Raw genomic sequence first — 16,998 nt, forward strand, 5'->3', positions numbered from 1 at the left:
ATAAAAACAAAAAGGAAACAGCAGCCACAGATATCTGGCCCCTGTGGTTCGGGGGGGGGGGGGATGGAAGATAATAACACTATAGACATAAATATCAGAACTGTAGAATTGGAAGGGACCCCAAGGAGCATCTAGCCCAACCCCCTGTATTGCAGGAATCTCAACTAAAGCATCCATGACAGACAGCCATCCAACCTCTGCTTACAAACTTCCAAGGAAGGAGATTTAACAACATCCCGAGGGAGACCATTCCACTGTTGAACAGCTCTTACTGTCAGAACGCTTTTCCTGATGTTTAGTCAGAATCGCCTTTCTTTTAACTTGAAGCCATTGGTTTGAGTCCTACCCTCCAGAGCAGGAGAAAACAAGATCTTTCCCTCTTTGCGACAGCCCTTGAGATATTTGAAGATGGCTATCAAATCTCCTCTCAGTCTCCCCTTTTCCATGTTAAACATACCTAGTTCCTTCAACAGTTCCTCACAAGGCATGGTTTCCAAGCCAGGTCTTTGGGTAATTAAACCATCTATGGCCTTTTAAATGGGGGGGGGGGGTGTTTTTGGTTGTTAATATGTTGTGCATTTTTTTGAGTTTTTATATTGTGAATCCCCCTTATGATCCTCGGATGAAGGGCTGTATAGAAATTCAATAAATAAATAAATAGATATAAATCAATCAATCAATCCATCCATCCATCCATCCATCCATCCATCCATCCAAGAGAAAGACTTGCTTTAGTGTGTGTGAGTGTGTGTGTGTGTGTGTGTGTGTGTGTGAGAGAGAGAGAGAGAGAGAGAGAGAGAATATGCTCCTAAAGTTTCTTCGTCAATACCAGATGATTAGAATTCATTCCCCAGAGATGACTTTCATAGCTTCTTGTCAACTTTCTTTGATCTTGGGGGAATCAGCTTTTACAGATATATTTTACTCCTATAGTACTTTCCCATTTTAGTGGTCCTTCGCAGCAAGTAACTTCTTTTTAAAAAGTAAAAGCCAGCTAACAAAAAATTCCAAGTTTTGCTACTATTTCTTAGGTAAACCAATTTTGTAAAGCAATTTAAGCAAAGTCTGAAGCACATCTGAGGCATACAGTTCTCTAGCAACTACATATTCTGTCTTCAGCTTCTTAACCCCACATATGATGCACTGTACATACGTTTGATATGGAATTTGGCATAAAAGAAAAGAGGTTGCCGAACAGAGATCTGGACAAGGCAGCTTGCACAAAGAGCACCCAAGTAGAGTGGTGTGTATTAGGAGAGACAAGCATGGAAAATCTGATGGTTCACCTTCCCTGATTTTGCAGTGCTGAATCAATGGTTCTATGCCTGATAAAATTACAATGTGATGGAGTAACAAACAGATTAAAAAGGCTGCTAACTAATCCATCATCACAAAGTTCCCCTGAAGGGGTCAGAGAAAGTAGAGGCTTTTATTACTATTTTAAGTTGTGGAATACTATTCACTAAAAAACAACAGCAGCTGAGGAATGCTACACTATATTAAACAGCTTGTAGTTCTTAGGCAATGCAGCGATGTGCTTGGATTAAGATAAGCTAACACCCAACATTAAGAAACGTTTAGAGAGTGCTAAGATATAGTACAAAAGATAAAGGAGGGTATTGGGGGGGGGGCGAATACACACATCAATGAATGTGCATCACCATTATGACCACCTTCTTTCATTTTATTCATCCAGTGCTGCACTGGCACTAGATGTGTATCCTTTATCAAACAGAAGCAAAAAGCACTAAGCTCTCTGCCTGCCTTCGGATTTAGTCCAAATGAATGCAAACCATCACGTGGGACCCAGCCAAGCAATGACGTGAAATTCTGCTCTGTCAGAAGACAGCATCTGTCAAAGCCCACATTTAAACTGCTGCTTGCCTGTGCAGCAGCTGAAGAACTATGGATTGGATTTTGCTGAACAAAACCTTAAGCTAAAAGCTTTCCCCCCACCCCTCGCTTCAAGTCATCCCTTTCGGTTACTGCCTAGCAACAATGAAGGAAGAGGGGTAAATCCCGTTATCAAATGCAAGCCAACAGTTCCAGCTTCTAGCTCATGCTGTTCTGCCTGGCATCGCCACTAGAAATATGGATACTGAAGAGAAAACAGAGCACTGCATTGTCCAGCAAGGGAAACACCAACTGTAAAAGCGTCAATGCTTCCATTGTCAGAAGCAGACAATACCAGTCGGAATGGAGGCAAGAAATGCTGCTTCTGTCTCTTGAAAGATGACCGGAGAAAAATCAAGGCGAACACGCTGGTGAGCAGGGAAGGTAGCGGAGCAGGAAGCATACAGATGGACACACTGGATACCGTGAAAAGCAGTCGCAGGCAGCAGGCTGCTGGAGGAGAGATGTGCGCATGGCCGATAGCATCTTTTTGGCTGAAGGGATGGCGTGCCAAAACTACTTGCAGTGGGCATAATCCTCTCACCACAAATGGCTTGACAAAGGAAGGTATGTCAGATCATTGTATATTTCATTCAAATGCATGTGCTGTTAGTGGCATACCAAGTGCCGACTCCCACCGCCCCAAATTTACAGAAGCCGAGGCTGATGCTTCCATGGATGTTGGGTTTAGAAAAAAAATCAAAAAAATCTAGGGAGAGCTATTCTTGCATTCAGCTTAGAAGGGTGTCATTGTCTTTACACTTATCTGTTAATAAATCTGTCACTTATACTCAAATGTGAAGGCTGGGGAGGGTTGGGAAAGGAGGGGGAGAAGGAGAGGGATTAAGAGGGATAATGTAGTTCTCTGTAGCGATTGTCTAGGTTTGAGAAATTTAACTTTACATCCCCTGGTTTTACAAAATGATCAGATAATCAAAATAGGTCAGATTTAATCCTTACCTACTGTAATCTAAGATCACCAGTGAAATAGCTATGATGTGACATACACTGAGAACCATCAAAACAGACGAGGCTGTCCAACTACCAGCTCAATACTACCTACTCCCTCAGCCCCTAACATGCAAGAAGAGTGCTATTTGATTAATATTATCAGTCACACCCCCCCCCCAAAGAAAGGCAGTGATTTGAGCTTCTGGCAAAAGCATCACAATCATTTGGATGCCATAAGTAATGCAGACATCCAACAGAATCTCACAAGGAAACCACAATATAGTAGCCTGTTTCCTTCAAAATGGGGTATATGCCCAAGTTCTTTGCAGCATGTGACATTTGTGTTGTTTAACAGTTACAAAGCAGCAAGCACAACCAAAATCCCATCATTTCCAAGATTGGTAGTTTTGTTTGGAATGCTTACTGAGAAAGGACTGACAGGAATCTCAAGTTACTTATCTGCAGTAAAAAATTAAGACCTGCATCTACAACTGCCTAATGGTCCTTTAGTGCCTGAGTGCTTCCCTTCCAAAATCTACCCAACAAACAATACTAAATATTTTAAGTGTTAAACATAATGGTTCTTTCTTTACCCCAGGCAAAACTAACATGCAATAAAGCTAGCATAAGTATGGAGAAAGCCTGATTTAAAAAGACTGCTTTGAAGAGAAAATGTGACACAATCAGATGTGAATTTTATAGCAATATGAAAAATAGAATGCTGATAGCTTTGTTGAAACATTATAGAAAATATAATTATACAACAATCATACAATTCTAAACAAAGCTCACTCAAAAACTTAGGAGTGTGCATGCCATGGGTTTTCACTAGAGCTGGTTAGGATTTTAAAATTACTACTGACCATTCTCTCTCTCTCTCCCCCCCCCCCTTCTGTAAAAGTATTAATGCAGATATGTCAAGACTGTTATCAGGCCCTGGATAATACAGTTATACTCACTTGCTCTGCACAGCCCACCAGATCTAAAGCTCCCCTTCTTATTTGTTCCTTCCAACTAAGAGTAGACTCCCCAAAACTAAAGAATATATGACCATCTAGAACATACAAGCCAATATGTTAGCAATTCACTGTGAGCATGAGGAACTGAAACTCAATGAGGAATCCAATATACAAGTTTTACTCTTCTAAATATAGGCTAGAATCCCAAGAGGCCCATTTGTGAGTGGAAGGTGTGTGCATGTGTGTGCATTTGTGCACGTGTGCACGAGGGGGGAGCTTACACTACACTTCCACAGCTTTCATCCCCCACCTCATTTCTCCTGACCCTCAGAAGTAGATATTAGGGGACACCAGGGGCTCTGAAAACAGTGATTGCGTGATATGGTACACACAGTCTTTGGTCCCCAGCCATGGACATTTTGTATTTTGCTAAGAACCCAAAATTTTAATCTATACGTACATATGACCTATATGATTTAGTGTAACATTCCAACATCCTGGTGAAAGTATAACGTATTACGGGAGACTGTGCACCATTGCAAGTTATTAAATAATAGCATAACATAATCAAGTTAAAATAACTAAATTATATTAGAACATTCCTTTTTACTAACAGAAATAAAGTTCTGCTTGGATAATTCTAAATGCTTTATGTAATTTGACTTAGAATTACACTACCAGAATTGTTTAAACATTTAATGAAGTCATCAGACTATAACAGGCTGACATGCTTAGAAAAATGGTGACTGCCAACAACAGAATATTAACTCTCTTTTTTAAAGTGCATTCCTAATAAAAGCTGTGGCTGTTCAAGCAGTGAAACACATCCTAAATATAGAAAAGCTTCACCAAACAGAATCCTTAAGGACACAATATGCTCTATTAAGAATTGCTAAGGACAGCTCTCTCATGTGTCCAACACACTTCTTATTTTCATTTCCCTATTGCTCAGTAAAACTGAACCAGCCAACAATTGTGGCTGAAGTGGTTAATCCATTTTTTGATCCAGCAAGGATTCACATACGGTGATTCATTCAATTTGTTTAAAATCTATCAAAATGTAGTATTTGCATGGTTGTACTGAGATCTGCTATTCATAATTATAACTGCATTGTTACAAATGTATTTTATCCAGTCTTACCCAGAGCCTCAGTTTTAAAGCTACATTTTGTCCTTTATATGCCCAGAGAATCCTTTTTAATAGTCATTCATAACATAGTTTTTGCTCCAAGGAAAATGGCTTGGAGGACCTTAACATGCAGCTCAGAAACTATGCAAGTTTTAGACGGATGCACTGCTACAATTCAAGGCTAAACCCCCCAATTGCTCCTCCTAGTGGTGGCTAATATGATGAGTTTTGTTCAGAAAGACAACTAGTACGTCCATCAAGACATTCAAATATTTGCAATGCATTCCATGCTGTACTGAGAGCTTCTTAATTTGGCTGACTGGAAATTAGAGGCACTAATTCCCTCTTTTATTTAAAATTATGCTATATCTGTTTTACTTTTATGTAATTGTACATTTAAATACACGCTTGTGCCAGTCACCCTCCTTTATAATTTAATGTCATTATCTATTGCAATGTCATTTTTTTCAAATTGAAAGATTTACCCTAAAGATGTCTTTACACATGAATCACAACACTAAATTTTGAAAATAAATTAATCCAAAAACTGGCTGAGAGATAGCAAAGAAATTAAATAAATTACATATTTACATAAACATGTTCTTTTCATATGAGACTTCTATCACTGTTCAAAACCCTAAGATTTTGAAACAAATTAGAACTAATTGGGGGAAAACCCACAAATTAATTCATACCATGAAATGAGAGGCTCATTTGTAGGATAGTGTGATCAGGTTTTAATATGCAGTATCATGAAACTGCCATGTTGAATCTGCTCTTGAATATCAATAGGGAATAGCAGGGTGAAATGTATTATAAAGTTGGGGTTATAATCTGTAGCATGCAAAAAGTCTGCCAACCATCTTCTAAACTAACATGACTTCACAGTTTTGAGCTCATGAATGAAAGGATCTTGGGGGGGGGGGGATATTATCTTAACAGAGTTTATTGATTTCATACTAAGTAACTATTCTATTCTTTTCTTTTTCTTTCTTTCAGTGGGGTTAGAGAGAGGTTAGTTGGTTTTATATGCACACACATACCCAATATCTTAAATGAACTGGAACAGCTATAAGTAACTAAATGATCCCTTTAAGAACACAACTTCTTGACCACAACCAATCAGGTAAAGAAAATGGGAAAGGCTAGAGGGAAAGGCTAAAAGAGGAGTAAAGGTGAATCAGAATGTTTGGTGTTGGTTGATGCTGAAGGATGCAGCAGTGAGGTAACTGGACCCTGAAAATTAATTTTGTCAGGTGCATTGGCACACTGACTTTCTGAACACAGCAGGGACCAATGGAAACAAGCCAAGTAATGTTCTGTAACTAACGGAACGCTGCTACAATCAACCTTGCACTGTCTGTCCCACGACCAGTCCACAATCATTTTGCATAAAGGACCTCCAACTGCGAGCCATACTACCAACCGCATACCAAATCAGTTTTAATTGCTAGCAATAAACCTTCCATCTGGTATTGAGACCTTTACACTTGACCCTTCCCTTGGAATCTCACAGTGGTTTTGCGTTTGATGTACGCTGGTCCAATCTGAGTCGCTCATCTTCCTGACCAACTCAGGGCTTGCTTTTAAAATAAAAAATGCCCAGTAAAAGAACTTGTTTTTTTAATAATAGGACACCCCCCGATTCTTTTAAGTACTTTATATATACATAAACAATAGCATATACACACATGTGTTTAATAGCATTCATTGGAGTGATTTCACAAAGAAATAAAGTTTGGAAACCAGAGGAATAGAAAATCACTTCACACTGAGGGCTTGCTCCTTACCCTTGCAACACTTTTTTTCATATGTAGACAAGCATCAGAATGGCAAACTGGGTAAGAGATGTTGGGATATGGATTCGAAGGTGCAATCATGTGATTTGGGGCAAGTCTCTTCCTAAAACTTGCCCTCTTATTAAACAGGAGTAAGTAATCAAGACAACTTGGATGCTATGACTTGTGAAGCCCCAAGAACATTAAAAGTCTTATGGCAATTATGAATATTCAGATTTGCCTCTTGTTTAGCAGTTTTTCTGACAATGGGAAGGGCAAACTTTGAAAGCTTGTCTGCTAACCTTCTTTCACTTTTGCAGAGCTGGTGATTCGCTAACAAGCTTTCCACAACGGAAGATGAACACCAAAAAATAGCAGTGGATCCGAAAACAAAGCATTTCCTTCAATCATTCTCACATCCCATTTCTGGATACTTACAACATGCTTCAGTGGAGAAGGAGGCATTGCTGCTTTGCCAAGATGACCTGGAATACCAAGCGGTCTCTGTTTCGCACCCATTTCATTGGCTTACTCTCCCTCGTGTTCCTTTTTGCTATTTTCCTGTTTTTTAATCACCATGACTGGCTGCCTGGCCGAGGTGGATTCAAAGAAAACCCTGTGGCTTACACTACACGGGGATTTAGATCGATGAGAGGCGAAACAAACCACAGCTCATTGAGGACCATTTGGAAGGATGCAGTTCCTCAGACCCTCAGGCCGCAGGCAATGGCTAATTCCAACAATACGGAGCTGTCGCCTCAGGGAGTTACTGGTTTAGAGAACACACTGAGTGCCAATGGGAGCATTTACAACATGCGAGGCACTGGACATCCGACGTCATATCACTTTAAGTATATTATCAACGAGCCTGGGAAATGCCAGGAGAAAAGCCCCTTTCTAATACTGCTCATAGCTGCAGAACCAGGGCAGGTGGAAGCTCGACAAGCTATAAGACAAACCTGGGGAAATGAGAGCTTGGCGCCTGGGATCCAAATTGTTCGGATTTTTTTGCTGGGTTTAAGTGTTAAGCTGAATGGATACCTTCAGAGAGCCATCCTGGAGGAAAGCAGGCAATACCACGATATTATCCAACAAGAATACTTAGATACTTACTACAACTTAACCATCAAAACACTGATGGGGATGAACTGGGTGGCAACCTACTGCCCCAATGTCCCCTACGTTATGAAAACGGACAGTGACATGTTTGTCAATACAGAGTATTTAATACATAAGCTTCTGAAGCCAGAATTTCCTCTCCGGCACAAATACTTTACGGGCTATCTAATGAGGGGGTATGCACCCAATCGGAACAAGGATAGCAAGTGGTATATGCCGCCTGATCTATATCCGAGTGAACGGTACCCTGTATTCTGCTCTGGGACTGGCTATGTGTTTTCTGGAGATTTAGCAGAAAAAATATTTAAGGTCTCACTGAGTATCAGACGTTTGCACTTAGAGGATGTATATGTGGGCATCTGCCTTGCCAAGCTGCGAATTGACCCCATGCCCCCACCCAACGAGTTTGTCTTCAATCACTGGCGGGTTTCTTATTCCAGCTGTAAATACAGTCACCTAATTACCTCCCATCAGTTCCAGCCTAGTGAACTGATCAAATACTGGAATCATTTACAACAGAATAAGCACAATGCCTGTGCCAACTCAGCAAAAGAAAAAGCGGGCAAGTATCGGCATCGTAAACTTCATTAGAAGGCACCCTCCTCCTAAAAATATTCCATGTGCAATTTGTAAAAAAAATAAAAAAGAGAGAAAAGGGAAAAGGCTGAAAGCATGTATAGTGGAAAAAAAATGTGCTTGAGAAGGACAATATTTAACACCAAGCACTTAATGATGTTTGAAAATTATTTTTTTAATTTAAAAGGAAAAAAATCTAACTCTTGGAAATAATATTATGATGGAAGTATTAATCAAGAAGTTTTCAAAATCTGGGAGATTAGAGAAAGATGGTCTCAAGATATTTGTGTTAATGTGCAATAATAAGCATGCACAGTTTGGTGGTACAATTGCTATTTTATGTGCCAATAAAATTAACTGCGCAAATATTACACACTATTTTTCTTTTTTAAGAGGGATTTACTCCCAATTTTTGCCGTTAATGACTTCTCATTTTGGTATTCAGAATTGTAATGAAAAACATACATGGCAATTTGAAGAAATCATGTATCAATGAAATGAAATTCCTTCCACTAGCCTAAGAGTCATTTAACAGAGTACACAGATTTTTCATGTGTAATTTTCTGGGAGTAATGCTAACACCAGTTTTAAAGAGTCTCTGCGTTTCATATAAATTAATAGTCTTGCTATAAGAAAGCTGGCAAAGTGGGATGCAAAATTTCATAACTAGGTCAAAACTTGGCTCAAATATTTTGGGACAGAATTACATTTGGGACAAAACCTGTCACTACTAAGAAAACACTGGTGGTACTTTGTCATGTGGCAACATCTTGTGTCATCTTGGCACTTCATACCTAATTTTTGTCTAATGTTTTAACAAACTGACAAAACAAGGATGGCCAATTTGTACAGACAACAAGAGGAAAATGTCTTGAGCTTAAGGACTATATATACAGATTTAATATGCAAAATACACAACTATTGGCATAAGGTTAAAAATGTTGGGGCCTGACATGTCTCTTGTATGATGCCATTCTTCTATGCCATTTTCAGTGAAAACAAGGCTCACTCGCCAGTGATTAGCCCTGCTAGTTAAAATTGTGTAGGAGACTGCGTTATGTACACTCCTATTGTTAGTATCAGCCAAAAGGGTCTATGCTGATGATCCAACTGGAACCTATAGCATGGAAACAGCCATTAGTGTTCCTACTACTGTGCTTCTGTTTCCAGACACGAGAAACACGTGTTCAAGACATGAATTCGGGGGATATCCAACATGACCCCTTACACAGTATCTGGAGGGCAGGGAGACTTCTGAGCACGACAGTATTACCCTGAGGCTTGCCTGAAGTCAACACTCAATGCCTCAGCTACATTTGAAGACACTATGATTTTTACAGACTTCATGATTAACCAAGTATTCCTATTTTTTTTAAAAAACTACCATTCCCAAGCCAACTTTGACATTCCAATGAATTCTACAAATATGGTATTTGGTGCCATATTTGGCTGTCGTCCCCCAGACTCATTGCAAATATCCCCCAAATTCTTTACACTGCGCTGTAATTAATTACACATGCTACAGATTGAGGACAAAATACAAGCCATTTTAAAATAAAATCAACATCATCTACCACAGTCCTAGGTTAATATGAACAACTCTCAAAGGCACAAAAACGTTCATTGTGGGAGTTAAGATAAAAGCCATAAACTTTCAGTCTAGGATAAGGCTTGAATACAAGCTGTTACCTAGCCTTATACAGCGGTGCCCCGCAAGACGAATGTCTCGCAAGACGGAAAACTCGCTAGACGAAAGAGTTTTCCGTTTTGGAGGTGCTTCGCAAAACGAATTTCCTATGGGCTTGCTTCGCAAGACGACAATGTCATGCGAGTTCCTGCTGTTTTTTCCCCTTCCCCTCCTTTTTCTAAGCCACTAAGCCGCTTATCAGCTGATCCGATCAGCAGATAAGCCGCTAAAAGCAGCTAATAGCGCTAATCCTTCAATGGGCTTGCTTCGCAAGACGAAAAAACCGCTAGACGAAGAGAATCACAGAACGGATTCTTTTCGTCTTGCGAGGCACCACTGTATATAATTCTAAGTCTTAGTTCTGACCCAGGAATGTACGTACATAAAATGGTAGTGTGTACACAAACTGCATATTGTGCTATTATCCAATCTGAGTTATGTGTCCTTGCTAGACTGTAGGTAGAAAGGCTCAGCTAGTTTGTAGAATGCTAGGATTGGACTACACTGTACATGCATTTACAGTTTTCTAGATCTTCCTCTTCCCCACTATAAAATAGGCTCTAAATATGGTTCTGCCCAGGGACGCAGGTGGCGCTGTGGGTAAAACCTCAGCGCGCCTAGGACTTGCCGATCGTATGGTCGGCGGTTCGAATCCCCGCGGCGGGGTGAGCTCCCGTCTTTCGGTCCCAGCTCCTGCCCACCTAGCAGTTCGAAAGCACCCCTAAGTTCAAGTAGATAAATAGGTACCGCTTTGTAGCGGGAAGGTAAACAGTGTTTCCGTGTGCTGCGCTGGTGCTGGCTCGCCAGAGCAGCTTCGTCACGCTGGCCACGTGACCCGGAAGTGTCTTTGGACAGAGCTGGCTCCCAGCCTCTTAAGTGAGATGAGCGCACAACCCTAGAGTCGGACACGACTGGCCCGTACGGGCAGGGGTACCTTTATGGTTCTGCCCACAGAAACAAGGTGTTCCTTCCAGTCACAGAAGGGGCTCCAATGAAGTGGAGACTTCTGCTTGAGGAACAGGAAGTGATTTTCATTTATTCTCTATAGCCTCATGTCATCTCAAACAGTGTTCTGAAGTGTTTCCTAACTTTCTGGAGATTTTGAGGCAGTACAGGGGATTCCCAAAGGAAGGGGAAATCCAGTGGAGGTGTCTGAGGTGTGAAACTCCACTCAGAGGAAGTCTGGATGCAACCCTCCTAGAAGATTGCTGTCACAACAGGACAAAAGAGGGCAGAAAGGATGGGAAAAGTTGCACTTATTGTATCATAGCTCTTCTGATTAATTAAAATATGCCCATTGCTTTTCTCAGGGGGCTCTCATATGGTTCAATAGTGTCTCTCTGCCCACAATCAATCTAGCTACATATGGCTGTATAATTCTTATTACCTGGCACATACAAATTAAAAATCACGATTCTGTGCCCGGCCTGAGAGAAAATTGCTTCATTGGTTCTTACTGAACACTTGTGATGGCTGAATGATGAGCTCGCTATAAGAAAAATGAGCTGCAGAGATTTTGAAAAGAAAATCTGAAAATGGAGGCATTGATAGTCACTATACCAATGTAGATCCAGATTTTGAGGGGAGCAAAGTTTGGTACTACAATTGATTTCTTCACTGACACTCCTTTCCTCCACAACAACACCCAGTCCAAATTCACCTTCTTCACAATCCATGGAAGGTGAGCAGAAGGCAGATTTCTAGGTGATCTGCAGGAGATCAGCAAGGGTTTCCAAGTTTCAACTGCCTGACAATAGTAAGGATTTAAAAGCTTCCCTCTCTTCCTAAACAGCTTTAAAAAGAACACTGGTGAGGTGGTGGAGGAAAGAGAAACCAGGAGTGGATGGAAGGAACTGGAGAGCTCAATTCTGGAACAGATCATTTAGGTTTGGGCTGGGCAAAGGTGTTCTGGTCCTTAATTCTTAGCAGAGGTTGGACTAGATGATTCTCGTGGTCCCTTCCAACTCTACAATTCTATGTCTGCCTACACCTTGGCTTCAGTTGTTGAAACTCAGAGTTCTAGTTAAAACCTAAAGTAGATCCTATAGGCTGGAATAATTTAAGGTATTATTTAATGTGTACAAGTGTGATACGGCTTAAGTTTCTCAGACAAGAGAACCTATGTGCTAGAAGACAGAAGGGGGGAAAGCAGCACGTGGACAGTTTTTGTTTAAAACGGTAGCCTACATCTGTTGGCCACTGTGATCAAATTGTGACAAACCAATTTCCGCAGTGAGCAAAGCTACATTTTACTATTTTCTGAAAGCAAAACTAATTGTACAAAATGAAAATAGTGTACTTAATAAAACATAGTGAAAAACCAAATGAATATACTTGTTGCAACAATCAAAGCTGATTAAACCCAAGAGAGTTCTTTCAACAAAACAATCACAACTAAGTTGCAATATTGTGAAACGATGCAATGGGAAAATTTAAGAGGAAATGGAGAAGGGCTAAGACCTTTGGGATATTTACAAACATAAAGAAAAAGTATAAAATCATTCTTCTCAGTTACTGGAAATTTCCTCTTCTGTTTTCAATGGGTTAGACTCAGTCTAAGTTGCATATAGGTCCCACGGAATTTCCATCTTAATTTCATCAGGAACTAGACTCCATTAACTTAATCTGAATCCAAGCCAATGCCTTTACACAGATGTTGCCGTCACATGCCATATTTTTAACAGCTAGGAGCATGTTCTTTAAAACATGAACTTAAATTTCCGGTGCAATTGCAGTTTCAAAATTAACGAAACCTGTGCATCCCTGACAATACATCAATGGATTGAACAGCTACTATTCTTTATATCTTTTATGAACAGCAGGCCTAGTGGAAAAAGCAGCACATAGGCAAGTATGAGGTCATCTGGTCAACTTTTCTTCCCACCCCAAAAAAATTGGTATGCCATTCCTGTATTTTTGGGTGAGGCATCAAACTTCAGTTCTCTTTCTACGCACGCGCTCACAAACACACAGTTTCTACTTCTTTGCCTTTTCTTCCACCTTCCTTTGTTCTCCAGATTTTGCTGTCCAAAAAGCAAGAGATACGCTGGATCAGGCCAAAGGCTCATCTAGTCTAGCATCCTGTTCTCACAGTGGCCAATCAGATGCCTAGGGAAGCTTAAAAGCAGGAGAGGAGCACTCTACTCACTTGTGCTGTAACTGGTATTCAGAGGCATAGGACGGCCGATACTGGAGGGCAGTACACAACAATCATGGTTAATAGCCACTGAATAGCCTTACCCTCCATGAATTTGTATAACCCCCTTTTAAAGACACCCACTGTTGTATTTTCAACTTGTTTGTAAACTGGAGGGGGAAACCTCTTTTAAAAAAACAATAAAAGAACACATTGTTGTGTGAATCAGTTCAGTGAATGGACTTTTCACTCGTTCATGTCACCATTTTAAGCATGGATTCTTCCAATGCACTCTATTCAGGCTGTATTTTATTTACAATGTCTATACACTAAGCCAAACGATCTGAACTTCTATTCTGCCTTGCTGCTGGACACCATTTCAAGATAATTCAGTTGCTCTTATTAGGCACAGCAATCCATGACATATGACAACTGGCTATTCTATCTATGAGAAATGAACTTGGCGTTTGTTTGGAACATGCTTACAGTCAACCAGAATATGGAACCCTTCAAGAGGTTACACAATCCCATCTGGCATGTTCACTGGAAGGAACACTCATGACTATGTTTGAGGAGGCCTGGTTTTTTTAATATAAACAACTGGGTTAGTATATGCCATATGCCATTTGAAATAAGAAAAGTACATTTTTGAAGTTTTCCACAATGTTTTACATTAAAGTTTATTATTTCAGCATCTACAAAGTTCTTCTCCTTTCAACAAAAAGGCTTGCATTATAAACCTTAAATTTCCCAATTTTAATACTGGTTTTAAACTTTCTACAGATTGTTTTGCGAGTTATGTATTGCAACGAACAACTGACTATGATGTGCAACAACAGTAACCTTAAGAGTAACAGTCATACTTAAGTACCGTATTTTTCCGTGTATAAGACTAGGTTTCTTCCCTAAAAAATAATGCCAAAAATTAGGGGGCATCTTATACACGGATACATCTCCTCCCATTTTCTTTTCTTTTTTTTTTTTACGGTAAATATTTATTGATTTTCCAAAAGTAAAAACAGAAAAAAGAATGAAAGAATAAAGAATAAAATTCCAAAGCAAAAATTAGAAAAAAAAGTAACAGCATAGAAAAAATACTCCGTATATACAATGGGAATTTTTCAGATTTTCTTAAATCTGAGTCCCCCAAAATAGGGGGTGTCTTATACATGGGGGCGTCTTATAGACGGAAAAATATGGCATATGATTCACACTTGCTACAAAAAATGTACAAGACTTTTCTATGTACTAGATCATAGTTTTTCTATTTTCAGCCACTTCTGATTACCTCTGACTATTCTTCATTTCATTACAGCATTATGCTCTCAGGAGAAAGCGAAGACAAAAACAAAGTTAATATTCTCAAATTAATTGGAATGTGCAGTTACAACATGTTATTTTAACATAACCTATTATATATGATTGGCCATAAGAGGTGCTAATGTTCAAATCAACCCAGTCTGGTTTACTGCAACTCATTAAAAAACCCAAATACATATACTGTAATTAATGAATTATTATTCCAATCTGGGCATCCCAACACTTACTCTCTACATGGAGGCAAGATGTTTTAGGCTAAGAGACATTACACAAATTTATGGGATTGGGCTACCAGAATGCCAATGGCATAGTTGTTCTTGTCTTTTTCATCCAAGCCATTACCAATTTAGAGGACATGATAGCTATCTAGAGGTGGGTGAGCTCACTGAAACTGAATCCATAGAAAACAGAAGTAACAAAGAACAGCAGGCCATGTGACTCTGGGATGGGTATTCTGGGATGCCCATTATAGAGGAGTATCTAATATCAATGTGTGCCTTACTGCAAGTCAGCTAAGGATATCCTCTACATAGCACCAAGTTCAAATAGCAAGCTAGCTTCAATTTATTATTTATTCTTGTTCTTATTATTTATTATTCTTGAATTTTGCTGCCCACACAAAAGTGGCTTTAAAAGACCCTAGATACATGGGATGAGAGATAAATCTTAACAAACAAACTTAAGTCTAAAAAAAATATGCACACACAATATTATTACATCCACAGGGAGAGAGAGAGAGAGAGAAGTAAAATGGATTGGTAGACTTAGTCCATTGCACTCCTTTTTTATTGGATACACTAGGATAATTTTGCTCACTGTATTTTGGATGAGGTCAAGCTCTGACCTGCTGTCCCCCAAAGAAATCTTTCCCATTGTCCTGCTGTTCTAAATGGCTGCCAACCATCATGGATTCACAATATTATAAGGAAAGATGGCATCCAACAGGAATAACAAGCAACAGAGAGATTTGGGGAAATAGTAATGGTTAAGACAAGAGGCAGAGATAGAAAAGTTTGGCAGGATTTAAAACAGAGGCACCAACAGTCAACAAGGAGCTAAAACAAACACAGAGGTTGAACATAGGGCAAGAGGTGGGTAAATAGGCAGCAGAGACAAAAAGTAGGAACCAGGAAAAGAAATGAGGCCACCGGCCAGAGTGAATGAAGATCAAAGAACCAAATCTTCTTCACAGATATACTTCCACCACCTAATGTAAAATACTTGATGCTTATATAAAATTACATAATCCAAGGTATATCTGCTGAAGCTCTATTATGGCCAGAACCAAGGCTTCTTTATATAATATAGGCCATATTGTACTTGGCATGCATTAATGCCATAAGCAATTATTCAAGGAAGGTCTCCTAAACTTACAATGTTCTAGCCCATAGTTTCAAACCACCTAGCTAAACTTATCTATCTATTTATCTATCTATCTAACTAACTTGTGTTAGCTAACTAACACAAGCAGTAAAACAAGTACACGCATAAGTTGAAGGATTGTGATAGCTTACCTGAATAAGTCAAATCTAGAATGTCTCTTATCCATACTTCAGTCTTACACACAGACAATTGCAATCACAAGTATAATCACAAAAATAAATAAATCAGGAAATAAGTAGCAGGGTTGGGAGAGACTTCTGTCTAAGACCTTGAAGAGGCACTATCAGCATTAATAGACCATACTGGGTAAAGACAGACCAATCCACTTAAGGCAGCATTCTACATCTGTCTATTTTTTCTGTGGTGTTCTTCACAGGACTAAGGGTTAAGTCTGTAATAATATTACAGAAACTCTGTCCAAATTTAGAATGGATGTTGGGAGACGGTACATAAAAGCCAATGTCACATGTATTTTTAAACCAATTATTAAACTATGAAAACCAGTGAAGCATAGCACTCCAAGTGCAACCTCATCCATATGTTCACTGTAAAAAGGGGAATGATCCTCTGATTCACTGGTGTGAACCTAACTATAAAGTTAGTGAAGCACTCTGTCTACGGAGATTAACAGGCTATAGAACTGTGGTCTATGATGGGTTAAATAGCAGGGTAAAACTAACAGGGTAAAATAGCATGATTTCTTGACATTTATAATATATTTTAATAGGTCTGTGTGTTTGCCCAATCAGGTAAGGGGGCATAAAGAAGCATAGAAAGGGGTAGAAGTCCATTTCCATGTCAAAGTCTCAAATCGCTTTGCAATTTCTCTGATTGCAGGCACACTTAGCAATACCCTGAGCAGAGGTAATACTAGAGAAGGAAACTGACATGAAAGCATAATAGCAGGTGAATGGATAATTCCAAAGCAAATCTACATAGAAAATCAGTCAATGAATACCAAACTAAAAGAGAGGCAAGAACACACTAGACTCAATATACCTAATGTTGAAGTACATTTTCATTTGCAGGGGGTAATGTTAATTGCTGCCCCAATTTATCGTGGCACA

The 16,998-nt window shown here is 39.5% G+C and overlaps 2 protein-coding genes across 2 annotated transcripts in view; one reads left to right on the plus strand and one right to left on the minus strand.

Moving 5' to 3' along the window:
* Window positions 1-16,998, minus strand: part of CDC73 (cell division cycle 73) — a 106,162-nt gene that overhangs the window by 33,450 nt on the left and 55,714 nt on the right. The gene's annotated exons all lie outside the window — the stretch shown is intronic.
* B3GALT2 (beta-1,3-galactosyltransferase 2) lies at window positions 1,728-8,773 on the plus strand. The gene is made up of 2 exons (XM_083506832.1): window positions 1,728-2,460; window positions 7,031-8,773. The coding sequence occupies exon 2, from the start codon at window positions 7,152-7,154 to the stop codon at window positions 8,418-8,420; it is 1,269 nt and encodes a 422-aa protein (XP_083362958.1). The 5' UTR covers window positions 1,728-2,460; window positions 7,031-7,151; the 3' UTR covers window positions 8,421-8,773.

Source organism: Podarcis liolepis (genome assembly GCF_965112155.1).
Source record: "Podarcis liolepis genome assembly, chromosome: 6".
Lineage (NCBI taxonomy): Eukaryota > Metazoa > Chordata > Lepidosauria > Squamata > Lacertidae > Podarcis > Podarcis liolepis.

Bases quoted from the DNA above. Each gene is read 5' to 3' on its own strand.
- B3GALT2 (XM_083506832.1), top strand. From the start codon at position 7,152: ATGCTTCAGTGGAGAAGGAGGCATTGCTGCTTTGCCAAGATGACCTGG.